Raw genomic sequence first — 12,964 nt, forward strand, 5'->3', positions numbered from 1 at the left:
TCCTGATAACTCCTATAAACAGCTCCACAGTATGTCCTTATTGCAAATCGAGTTCCATCATGTGACACTGGATACAGTCAAACCATTGTTTGCACCTTACTGGAAAGAGGGCTTGACAATCAACAAAAGATGCTGGCAGAGACAGAGTTAGGAATAACAACAAAATCATCCTTTGGGCCTCACATGGACACTGAGGCGCTCAATCACGAGTACAACTTGACTATTGTGCCTATTCCCAAAATTATTCTCAATATCATCCTTTAGGATATATTATTAACTGATTGCATTGTTGTATTCAACTCCAATTTCTAGGTAACATTTCTAGGTAACATGGGTATGAAAGAAATTGGTAACAAATTCAAAAAGTAAAGGCATTTTATTTTGTGGTTGTTTTCCCACAACTTTATCCCACCATCTTACATTGTCAAGCAAATTAAGCCTATCTTTAAAGAGGCAGCAACTTGATGCAAGAAGAGTCTAGACAGTATAAGATGAATAAGTGGCTATATTCTGAGTGCTAATGGTGGATTCTAGGCCACTGCCATTGACACACATAGAAGTTCATCTAGAGCACATCTTGCAAGGTGCAGCACAGTACATTTAAATCCATCTCTCTCCCTGTGTGTCTCTCTTTTATCTTATATCCTGATGATGGGCAGCTTACCTCATCCCTTTGATGTTAACTTATGGATATATGCATTTAACACACAATCAGCAAAGGTACACACCCACACACAGCCCTGTCACACAGCACATGCATGCATGCACAAAGAGATCCAGATACACAGCCTCGCTCTCCTGAAAACGCATAGTGATACACACACGCACATACATCACACAGAGGGGCAGTGATATAAGTAATTTAGCACAGTGTGACACTTTCACGGTCTAATTAGCCCCAGTGTTGCAGTAAACACGTCCCAATGACCCTCCAGTTCTGGTTACTCATTAAGTATAGATGGGGCTGAAGACGGCCAGCTTCTCTCATCCGTCAGGACCTGACTCATCACAGTAGTAGCTCCCCAGAACCCTCTAGAACCTCAGGACGAGCAGCAGATTCAACCAGCATCATCACAGATACAGTTAGAAAACAAACGAGGAAGCCCTCTGCCTTTGCCGTTACGTGTCTGCATCTGCATGTTATGTCCATTTCTGAGCATATTCAGACATGCATTTACGTGCACATTCACAGGAATGTGTGAAAGCAGATTGAAGGAATACTCTAGAGAGATGCTGCACAGAGACGTGTACAGAGACAGACAGCTCTGTTGCTTGCTTGCTGCTGCTGCCTTTGACGCGGTGATGGGGATTTTCCTCCTTCTCTCTCTCCCTCTCTCTGTTGCGGTAGCAGACGTGGCCAGCAAGCTGTGATCAAACTGTGCCTTCATCCATCCTATCTCTTTCTCTCTCTCTCTCTCTCTCTCTCATCAGCTGGAAGGCTTCAGTAGCAGGGTGCCCCAGATTTACAGACCACCTCCCTCCTCCCATCTAGTGCAGAGGCTGCTGGCTCTCCAGTGTGGAGCTCTACTGACACCTTCTGGCCACAAAACAGTACTGCAACACTTTTAAATAAACTTACTGGTGTTGATATTGTGTGATCATGAAGTAGGTTATAGCAAGGAATGTGTATTTAAGACACCAGTTTTGGTTATAAAGCTCTAATTACGGGAAGATTTTAACCATTTAAACCTTTCAATTTATTACATCAAAATTTCTGAATAATCCCAATAAATCAATCAAAGATTGCAGTGGTTCTGCATGAGTTGTCTGCACAGGCCCGAGGGCAGGCGGATGGACGGCGAGGGGGCAAGAAAACGGTACATCAGCGTAGATCCTGAATCGATACCAGTACGTGGTGTTAATCTAGCGAGTGGCCCTCTGGCAGAAATAAGTGACTGAAAGGTTGAACAGCACAGCAGACCAAAGAGCTATTATCAAATAGGACTAACTCAGCATTTTCCTCCAAAATAAGCCAGTTTTTTTTTGTGACAGAGGAGTGTAGCCAGGGTTCAGCAAACCTCGGGGGTGACTTTGGGTTGAGCGCTGTCAGGGACTTTCTGCCTTTGTACACTTGAGTATTATATAAGATTTTATCTGGGCTTTTTTGTGCTTGCTAGGCCAAATCCAATAGGATATTTAAGTTCAATGCAAAACTCTGATATTTCTTCATCCAAAGCTCTTAAGTCAAAGAAAAAGTAAATTAGCTTGACTCAAGCTAAGCAGTGGAGGTTGATACTGTAATCGCCTAAATGCACAGAGACTTTTTTTGCTAGAAAAGCAGGCAGGAAGCCTTTGAAGTACAGTAGAAGCAAAACTCTACTCAAATGCAGAATCTCTTCTCTTGTATGAATTGATGGTGCGCAGGTTGGACTCTTCGAATGATACAAACAAAATCTTTAATCAGCTGTACATGCATTGGCACAATGTCAGTTTTCTTTGTACGTCTAATGTGGAAAAGGAACCATGATGCATCAAAACAAGTGTAGTTAAAAAAAACAAAACAAAAGCTCTACTAAGTGGACGCCTTATTAGGCTTTACATACACTTTTCTTTATGTTTATGGTACAGTGTTGAAAGGACCTCTCTTTACAATACTTTTGTCAGGTAATATTTTGAAATATGTATGCAATGCTCAAAGTATAAAGCAGCACAACACAAAGCAAGATCCCCGTCACTGAACATAATTTACAATGGACGGATTGTACACACATAAAAAAATCCCTTCTTGCTTTCTCTTTGTACTGTTAATACATAAATGTTGAGGAACATTTTTACTGACAGCAAAGAAGAACACAAGGGGGAGGAGGGGGGTGAAGTGACAAAAAAGACAAGAGGAAGAGGACAGGGAACAGGAGATAACTTTTGATTTTGAGAGATTTAACAGATAGAAGATTTACACTGCGGTACTTAATAAATGATCTTATTTCATTTTTTAGCAGACACAAATTAGGCTGAATATAGACAAAAAGGTTGAAAAATGGCACAATGAATTCTGTTATGAGCCCAACACTATAGAAAAAAAACACAGCTCAAACCTGTGGAGTAAACCTTTTTTTGGATCCCGCCTTAAAAGGAAAATTCTGGTATATTTCAACCTGGCGTATTAGCCACGGGTGATGCTAACTTTGCACTCGTCACCTCTGTTGTAGAGATTCAGGGAAACAAGAACTTCAGCAAGCAACGTACTGTCCATGGAGGCAAGCTGTGCAAGCCTCCTACAGCTATAATCTTTGTCTCTAACAGAAAGTAGCCGCCTGCGGTGGCCATTATGGCTAACTGCATAGGGAGCCACAATAGCCAAATTTATGGCAAATATGCCAGGTTGAAATATTTCCCTTTAAAAGTTCAGCTGTAGGCACTATCAGACGCACGGCAACATGACAGGAGACAGAGGGGAAGAATCACAGTGAGCTCAACACAAAATACACTGTCTCTATATACAGGGCACCTGCCACTTCTGCATGTTTAGGCTTCATTTCCAGCTGTTGCGTTTTGCTTAGTGCACGGAGGCTGGCCTCGGTTTGAACTTAAAAATGTAGTGCTGGTAAAATTACACTGAAAACATCAACACATCAAGAGATCATTTAGTACAGTGGCTCCCCAAGTGGGTTTCGACAAAACCCTGGGGTGCTCTTGAAGAATAGTTTTAACTCATTATGTTCACGATATCATCATCTGCTCAGAATTGATTAATCATTCTCCATCTCCAAATTGACACTTGTGCATTTTTTTTCGTTACTAAATCAAACATTTTATCAAACTGGGGTCCCTGGGGATCCTAATACAGATTTATTAGGCTTTGTGGAGCATGAAATTCAAGTCTAACAGCATCCTCACCTGCATCACGGTTTCTCACTCACTCATTCAATGACCCGCTTCAGTCCTCCTGGTGCTAACACCGTACAGAGTAAGGCTTCACTGCATTGATAGTTCAGGACTTTTTTTTTTTTGTTTTGTTTTGTTTTTTTTTTTTAAATCAGCCGAGGCATCATCTCATCTCAGAAAGGCACGCGACTGAGCTTCACAGTTCGCTACTCCTCCGGTTTTTCTCCCTTGTTTTTTTTTGTTTTTTTAATTTTTTTTAATTTTTTTTAATTTTTTTTAGCAGCACTTTGCATTGATCTCCGTTTCAGAGAGAATGACACTTTGTGACCTTGTCGATAATATCAACATACATATACATATTTACAGAGAAGAACATCTTCTTGAGTTGACACTTGTTTGTTTCTGGACAGTTTCTTTTTTGTTACTCAAACAAAGAGGGCGTGAAATAAAGTGTGTGTGTGTGTGTATTTGTCAGGCTCAAGAGTGAAAATCTTTTTAGGAGGTTAGAGTGTGTGTGTGTGTGTGTGTGTGTGTGTTTGTGTGTACTGTACATATGGCAAGCATGGAGAAAGATACAACATGGGAAGGAGGCAGAAATGATGGTCTTTGTACTGTATGGGTGTGAGCGAGTGTCAGTGTGGTTTTATGAGTGCTTGATAGTGTATTTGCCTTTCTGCAGCTGGGAGATGTAGAGCTTCGACTTGGTGCCGTCCAGTCGTTTGAACCACACCTCGTCATTGTTGATTGTGGTGATGATGGCACTGCATGACAAACAGAGACAGGTCAATGTTAGTGCAACGCTAAACCACAATACTCACACTAAGTGTAGGGGGTTTGCATGTAATGTTACTGTGAGCAGATGTAGACTGTCACTCCTCAATGGGTAACAAACACTCAATAGTCAGAATCTGTCATGGATTTCAAAATAAAAGATGGAATAAAACCGAATATTTTTTACAAACTTGTCCACAGAAAACCTAAAGATACGAAAGCATGTTTTAACCATTTCCCCACACAGAACTGGAATTTATAAAAACAGAAATAAGGTGAGAGATGGAATCTAACACTGAACGCGCAATCAGAGCATCATGTCTCTGTGCTTATATTACCATATCAAACATCCTACAAACTAAATCCTTCCTTCCTGACGTTCGATGATGATGATGGAGCGCCTCACTGCTGAAATTAGGTTTATAGGTACATGTGATGAATGAATGACACAGCAGCTATAAACAGTCACAACTATGCGTAATGATCACATGTAATGACGGCAGCTCTGGCACTGTTAGAGACCTTTGATCTGAAACTATTCTGCTCTTTGCCTACATCCGTTTACAGCTAAATATGGGAGTGGAGATGATGGTTTGCCTAGTTTCACAATGACACGCAGATTAGTAAATCTGACAAAAACAGTTTTCAAGTTTCTGGCTTTGTGTGTTGACAAAGTTTGAAGTAATGAACCTACGCAGAGTTTTGTGGCACTAAGTATCTATATGTCTTAAGGGTTAGTTCAGTGTAATGTTTTTTTCCCTGGGGCAAAGCTACATATATACACACAAACAGACAAACTAAAGGAGAAACCAACATGAAGTGTTTTAGTAAGGTAAGCCTCCACAACAGCTTCAGTTGCTCTGTAGCAGAGAGATTCCCTCTATTCCCTCTTTCTGTGTTTCAGTGACGGTGGTGGATCTCCCATTGGTGTTCATTGACACCTTCTGCTGCGGTGTGTTTTTTTTTCCAGGAATGTATGTATATGTGTAAGGAAACATTTTACATTTAGCCCTCAGACCACTGACTGTCTGGTATTCTGTACAGACTCCTGTATCACAGCTCTACCCATTCATAACAGCCACCTGTTGCATTTGTTTTGCCACTCAGTGGTGTGGGAGGGGAGGGGGGTGTTGATGGAGTGCTGGGAAAAACTGACATCAATGCATTCCCTCTATTCAGTGTGCATCCTGTCCTGACAAACACACAGGGCAGGACGCACAAAGAGCAGAATGTGAACTCACAATCACTCCTGCTAATACTCCCATTGTGTTTGTTCAAATCCATCCATGATCATTTCCATTACAAATAAATCCACCATGTGACCACACTGCTTCTCAGTCAGACTCACCCAGTGAGTCAGAAACACAAATTTGCAGATGAGCGCATGCATGTATCCCTTAGCTTTACAACTCTCTCATCTTTACAAATATTTATTCCTTAACAAACCCTTCTCCTACACACACCCACACACACACACCTAGTCGGGTACTCGTCCTTCCTGTTGATACAGATGGCCTGTCCCCTGCAGTACCACTGGCTGTCATAGAAAAGTCGACCGTCCTCAGAGCGCGCCACATGGTGGTGTCTGTCAGGCTTTACTGCAGGAACTGGAGGGAGAAAAAAAGAGAAAGAAAAATGGGGTGAGATGGGGAGAGAGGGAGGGAACAAGTGACTAAAGGCAGAGTGAGGTTAAAAGAAATCTGGTAAAGTACAAAATATTAAAGAAGGAAGACAGGGAGCGAGACAAAGGCAACATTTGACTTCTTATCAAAAACTTGAGCACTTTTGACAGAAAGTATTGAATCAACTCCTCCTGTGTGGCTGTGGGTCGATCGCTGCACTCAGCCACATATTGACTGTAACCAAGGACGAGGAGAAACTCTTACCATCCACCTTCACCCTGTGCGGCCCCAGTGATGCCATCGCCTGCAAGGGGTGGGGGTGGGGGGGGCGACAGACACAACTTGAAATCAAATCACAACTTAATGTCAATATAGATGCATTTACCAGATTTCTGCTTCGTCCATTATCATGAAAATACCTTTCTTATCGCAGTCCAGTCTTCAAGAATGTCCAGATCTTGCAGCATGTAAACAATATAAGGCCGTAACGGAGAGGTTAAGGAAAACTCAGACGAGTGGCAGGAAACATCTTTCTTAACAATTCAATACTGAAGCGCTGCAGTAAAATGTGGTGCAGATGATTGATGGGAGGAATAAGGACAAGGACAGGACCAAGGGAAAAAGGATATCAGAGACAACAACAGGCTTCTTCTTCTTGACGGGACAGAACGGGTCTTTTTTCTTGTTTTTCCGTGAGTGCAATCCATCATTCCACAACTCTGGAAAACAAAGAGGACAGATTACAGCAAGGGGGATTATTGTGCCGGTGGGGCATTTCCTTCTGTTGGATATTTGCTTCATATTTCACTCTGTTTTACAGATACTGAGTGCAACCTTTGAATGTTGTCAGTTAACATATTCTTGATCAAATCTCCAATGTTTATTCACTGATTGTCCACTAATTGTACCCTGTAAGGTACTAACTTGTGCTAAACAATTAATCAGTAGGTTTGTTAACTGAGAGTTCCCAGTTGGAATAAATTAACTGCTTTACTTATTGTTCAATGAAAATATCAAATACTTACTAAGTACTCCTTTGTAGGGAGTAATATAACCAAATACTCTGGGTTTGTCACTACTTTAGGATCTCACTGCGAGCCAAACTTCTGAAGGGGTTTTGACATTTTATTGAATAAAAGTCGGGTGAATGGATCAAAACAAATATTTTTCAAACAAGGGTGTGTTGAAGCGCCAGCTGGTACCTGAGGTAATGTCAATACTGTGTCTGTCTTCTTCCAGTCTTCTTATCTTCTCCTCCAGTTCACTCTGCACAGTGTCGAACAGCAGCAGCTTCTCACTCTGGAAGTGAAGAAGAAAGAGAAGGTCAACAAAGACAGAAGGTCATCACACTGCACATCTCCAGAAGTAGGACTGGGGTTGAATTGCATACTGTGGCAAAAACCCAAACTTTCAAAATTCTAGTGTATTTCCTAATTTGTTTAGGTGATCGTCTATTATAAATGTACCTCACATAAGCCCCTACTCAAATGTTGGCCTCTCACCTCCCAGTGTTGGCAGGCCGACTGGATCTCACACTCGTACTTATTCTTCACTGACTCCAAACACAGCTCTCTGTAGATCCCTGCAACAAACACGAGTGGCAAATCAATCTGAGGCAACCAACAGGGAAATGGGAATTCGGTTTAATCCAAGCAACTATCGTCTTTAAATTGCAAAAAAAAAAAAAGCACATTCCATTAGTTAAATATTATTACAGACATTGACATTTGAACAATACTAAGTCCTGCTATGCTTAACTTATTTCCTACATAAATGCACACAAGAAGGGGTTAAGGCCAGGGCAGTGTGACAGCAGCAAAGACTGAAATATTACTTGGACTCACCTGCCACTTTGGTCCTGATCTGCATGTTCTCCTGCAGGTTGGCTAAAGGCTCCAGGTACTCCTGGGCACAGCCAGCCATTACCTCTTGCAACTTGATGTCCACCTGGCTCAGACGCTCCTTGTACAACCTAAACGGCAGAATAAATACAGTAGCAAAGCACAACAATTCATAAGCCTGAACTGAGGCTGAAACTTTCATTATTCATTAATCATTATTGTGGTATTACTGTAAGTCTATCATCTGTGGTGACTTTGCTTTCAAGAATCCAGCAATTGTCTTGAAATGGTCTTAAGAGCAAATTCACCTCAGTGGTCATACACAGGAACATAGTAAACACATTACTCACTGGTCAGAGGAGAACAGCAAAATCATGTCTAAGGAGAGGACGCTGTGGCATGGCAGGGGGGCATTTATTTAAGCTTTCTCATACACGCCAGCCAGGTTTGACATATGGAAAGCCAAATACGTTTTCAAAACAGAACGTCACTTCCAGAAGATGGTCAGTTACACACTGAATGGCTACTGGAACAGAAAGTAGCCAGAGCAGTAAAAGCCAAGACTTACCAGCACTTGGCTGGTGGCTGATGTACATTTATCATCCACAGTTACCACCTGTTTTTACACCTGTAAACAGAGTACAACTGACCATCGCTGTGGAAGATATCTAGGCAAGTAACAATGACCAAAATCCAGTGCTTGACATCCAGGTGTGATATCAGTGCATGATCGCCTTCACTCCTGAGAATCAAATTGTCTATGTTAACCACAGATTTTAAAGACATTGTGGTGATTGCAAGGATTAATATGCAGAATACCCACGTGAGATGTGATGACAAGCATCACAGAGTTTCTGAGCCTGATCATCATGAAGCACACTGTTAGTTTAGGACAGGCAGCTTTTATTTTGTTGGAAACTATATGGGAGAGAACTTACTGCTCCTTCAAGTCAGTGAACTGCTTCTCCAGGGTGGTCATCTCATCCAGGCACTCCATCCTCCTCCTCTCACAGTCCTCATCATCCATCTCTGTTCACATGAAGACATGGCAGCTTTGGCATCACCTCCACCTCAACTGCTTTACTTTTCAGCCACTATCATCATAACATCTCTGTTTCATACTCTACATCACCTCCCTGCTCGAAATGTCAGCTAATTTCCAACAGCTACCGCATTTCTTGTTTAACCCATGTCTGACGGACAAGCATGTCAAAATAAAATCTAACATTTGGTTGGTGTTTAAGGCCTGTTTTTCCTACCCGAGCTGTCTCCATCTTCAGACACGGATGAGCTAACGGTGTCCTCCTCGTCTGTGCTGCTGCCGTCCTGCTCGGGAAAATCCACCTCCATTTCTTCGTGGTTACTTTCTTTCTTCTCCCGGGAGTGAACCGGCATGGCGGCGTAAAGATGAGCCGGTGTTAACGGGGTGGCAGAGCTGTTCGTCAATTTTTACCCCGAATAAAAAAGCAAATGTAGCTCAGACAGCTAACCGGTTAGCTAACCCGCATCTAGACAGCTGGAAATGCAAACATGGCCACCGTCGACCAATCACAAGATGCCTTACTGAATTTGTCCAATCAGATGTTAGTATGGGTAACTGATTGCTACGGGAGGATATGAGGGATTTGTAGTTTCTTAAATTGTATCACAAGCACCTGATACGTACTGTCTGTGCAGGTATGTCACTATGTTGACGGTTTTTTTTTTTTTTTTTTTTAGGTTTATAGAAAGTCAGTGGAAAGTTGAAGGACGTGACTACGTAAAGTTCACATATTTAATGTTTAGATGAGAAATCTACATTTAAATCCAGACCATAATAATATGTACTGCTCTAAGCAATCATGGATCCACAACAAAGTCAAGTGAATGTCTTCATGTCTCTGAACTGAATATTAGGCCAACAGAAGAACAGTTACTCCAATGATTTTACATTTCTTTAAGGAATAGCATCATAGGATAAACAACATGGACATGTACTGTAATATTATCATACAGAATTTTATTTGATCTACTTGTGATCACTCTGTTCTCATTTCCTCCTCGTTTCTTCTTCTTTCACTCTCTCAGCTCCACTCATCTATCCCTGGAAATGTCCCCCAAAGAGTTTTAATATTTCTGATCATAAACTGAAGATGTAAAAATATTAAATGCTTATAAGTGACGTCACACAGAGTGGGGAGAAGCTGTTCAACTGCTTTATAGGCCTATACAGTGTATGGTTTCAAAGTCATAAATGTTAGAGAGATATTCACAAATGCTTTTCATGTATTTGTAAATTAATTGAATGTATTCACATATGTTTTTATTCGTGGAGTTTATGTATTTGCAGATCCGATTTATATTTTCAAGATATTTTGTGAGTTTACAAATGTATTTTTTGTATTTGTGAAGGTTTTCACATCTCATTTCCTTTTCTCTCCTTCATTCTTTTCCTCCCTTTCTCTTTCACTCCTTCTGTTCTCCAATCCTCTCCTCCTGGTTCTTCATCACATATTTTCCTCCTCTCTGCTCTCAACTTTAGCTTTTCACTCCTTTGTCACTCCCCTCATCACCTCTTCACCTATTCCTACTTCCTCTCCTCCTCCACAGGTTGTCATGTCCCGTCCCCGACAAGCAGAAGGACCTGCAGCCCCAGCCGCTGCAATTCAGGTTTAAACCACAGGAGAGCGATAAAGACCTTTGAATAGTAGCTCCCCATTTCTTAAATTTTAATTCATTCCTGGAGAGTGTGACTTATCCTGTGATTGAAACAGGAAGAATTCATGATTTAAATAGAAGCAATATAAAGTTTAGACTAATAAAAAGAACATGATTGAAATGTGGATAACTGGATATATAGATAAATGGAAGAAGAGACTTTAAAAAAGAACATCATTCCTAGCTATGGGCTATATGAGAAAAAATGCTTTAATTCATTAATATATTGCTCTATTTGAGTAAACATTAAGCATTAACTAAAACCAAAGCATGTTTTCATCAACAGACAAAACAAGAAGGTGGAGTTTTATTTGTGATACATAAGCTAACAGCCAGAGGGCCTGCTCGAACCTCACAATATGCAAAAATGCACATGAGAATATTAAAGTGAAAGATTTTGCTCAGTTGATTTGCGGTTTGTCTCGTATAGTCTCACTATTTCCGTGGTGCGTAGCACACTGCCAGTCACATCCATTTTCACACTGATGTATATGTGTCAGGAAACTTTGCTGCTATAATTTGTATTTTGGGTGCAGTGCAGTGTGCTAGCAGAAAATCTGAGTTATCTTTGTGGTTTATTTCATAATACTGAACTTGTTTTTTCTCATAGTCTCATACAGTCCAGAGCAGAGACTGCTCAATCTGGGTAAGAAACTGGACAATCAATAAAGTTGCACATGAAAGAATGTAAGAAAGGCTCAAGAATGAGAAGTAATCCAAACAGAGCCACAGTTTATGGTTGACTGCATCTTCTCTTCCAATTTCATTACTTAAAGCTGCATGAAAACTGTGTCTCTGCACCGCAGAAAAAGTTCTTCGTTCAACACTCTTTGCCTTGTGTTAACTGCTTTGCATGTGCACTCACATGAAAGTCAGCGCTGTGATAACAATGTGTAATCAATGTAAATCTATGACCTCAAACTTGAAAAACACTGAAAAACGACTATCAAAAAAAAAACAAACATGTAGCTCTGTGATGTTTTTATCTTATCTCCTTTGAGCTACGGCAGATCCTTCTGTCAATGCTCCACACAAAAATCACTCTTACATCTGCAGCTTGTTCAATATACAGCAGTAGGTATTTGAATTGGAGCCAAGCAAAGCGTAAATCTGGAACATTAGCATTCCTCCTCTGCTTACCATTATAAAATCATTTTGAAATTTTAATGATCATGTTTAAACTCATTTAACTTTTGCATTAAACAGCCCTTGGTTCTACGTGTGCACAGCTTGAGATCTTATAGCCTCTAAGCCTCACTAATACATAAATCATCCTTAAAACTATATTGCATATATTGTAAGCGCTTAAAGGTTAGCTTGAAAAAATAGACATTTTGAGAAAATACACTAATTCACTTTCTTGTTGAGATCTAGGTGAGAAGACAGATACCACTCTCGTGTCCGTATGGTAACTATGAAGCTGAAGCCAGAGCATCAAAAATGAGCTTAGCATAAAGACTGGGAACGGTGGGAGACAGCTAGCCTGGCTCACCCCAAAAATAAATCTACCTATACGAATACTTCTGAAGCTACTTGTTTGTGTAAGCCATCCAAAAACCAAATTTTTAAATTTACAAGCTCTGGTTTTGTGCTGGAACTTTTTCTTGGCTGGGTGTAGAGTTTCTGCTGATAGCTTTGCAACCTCATGGTGATGACTTTAAAATCTCAGCCTCCATCAGTGTCTTTTTTTTTTTTTGCTCATTTGGACAAAATCAGGCTAGGTGTTTCCCCCTGTTTCCAGTCTTTATCAGCTTTCAGCTAATATGCTGCTAGTTCTAAGAGAAGAGTGGTATTGCTCTTTTCATCAAAATCTTGGCAAGAAAATAAATAAAAGTATTTTCCAAAATACCAAACAATTACTTTAAGAAAAATCTGAAATCTCAGGAACAAATATCTTGAAACTTTTCTTTTTGTTTTTGTAAATTGGTTGAATTGAAAATTTTATTTGTTTCCATGTTGCTGTGAGACTTAACCAACAATTGGGGACCTAATAGTGATTCAATTATCTTGAGACCTGCCTGGTGGCAGTAGGGCAGTAGGACAGCAGATCATATTGCATACATTAATCCCTCTGTGTGCGCGTACAACACCGTGGGAATGCCTGGGAAGGGAAATAAAGGTATTACCCCTTCTCCGAAAAACACCCACATTTCCCCGAAAAAATATGCATTTGCACATTCAGCGCGAAACTGAGTCAACAAAGGGGAG

The 12,964-nt window shown here is 40.7% G+C and overlaps 1 protein-coding gene across 2 annotated transcripts; it reads right to left on the reverse strand.

Moving 5' to 3' along the window:
* Nucleotides 1–2,377: 2,377 nt before the first annotated feature.
* brms1lb (BRMS1 like transcriptional repressor b) lies at nucleotides 2,378–9,592 on the reverse strand. 2 transcript variants are annotated; one of them, XR_015438728.1, is made up of 10 exons: nucleotides 9,319–9,592; nucleotides 8,998–9,088; nucleotides 8,063–8,190; nucleotides 7,721–7,800; nucleotides 7,421–7,517; nucleotides 6,848–6,937; nucleotides 6,638–6,702; nucleotides 6,483–6,559; nucleotides 6,074–6,203; nucleotides 2,378–4,586 (listed from the first exon to the last, which is right to left on the reverse strand). XR_015438728.1 is itself a non-coding variant. In XM_023430320.1 (10 exons), the coding sequence occupies exons 1-10, from the start codon at nucleotides 9,452–9,454 to the stop codon at nucleotides 4,469–4,471; spliced, it is 975 nt and encodes a 324-aa protein (XP_023286088.1). In that variant the 5' UTR covers nucleotides 9,455–9,592; the 3' UTR covers nucleotides 2,378–4,468. The 2 variants fall into 2 exon arrangements, 1 of the variants encoding a protein (XP_023286088.1); XM_023430320.1 differs by having other exon boundaries at nucleotides 6,483–6,522.
* Nucleotides 9,593–12,964: the final 3,372 nt, after the last annotated feature.

Source organism: Seriola lalandi, unplaced genomic scaffold, assembly GCF_002814215.2.
Source record: "Seriola lalandi dorsalis isolate HSWRI2012SDOR001 ecotype SW California unplaced genomic scaffold, Sedor1 jcf7180002054901, whole genome shotgun sequence".
Classification (NCBI taxonomy): Eukaryota; Metazoa; Chordata; class Actinopteri; order Carangiformes; family Carangidae; genus Seriola; species Seriola lalandi.

Coding starts and splice junctions, on each gene's coding strand:
- brms1lb (XM_023430320.1), bottom strand. CDS start 9,454: ATGCCGGTTCACTCCCGGGAGAAGAAAGAAAGTAACCACGAAGAAATG. Junction 7,801..8,062: donor GATCAGGACCAAAGTGGCAG/GTGAGTCCAAGT, acceptor TGTTTGTTGCAG/GGATCTACAGAGAGCTGTGT. Junction 7,518..7,720: donor CGGCCTGCCAACACTGGGAG/GTGAGAGGCCAA, acceptor CTTCACTTCCAG/AGTGAGAAGCTGCTGCTGTT.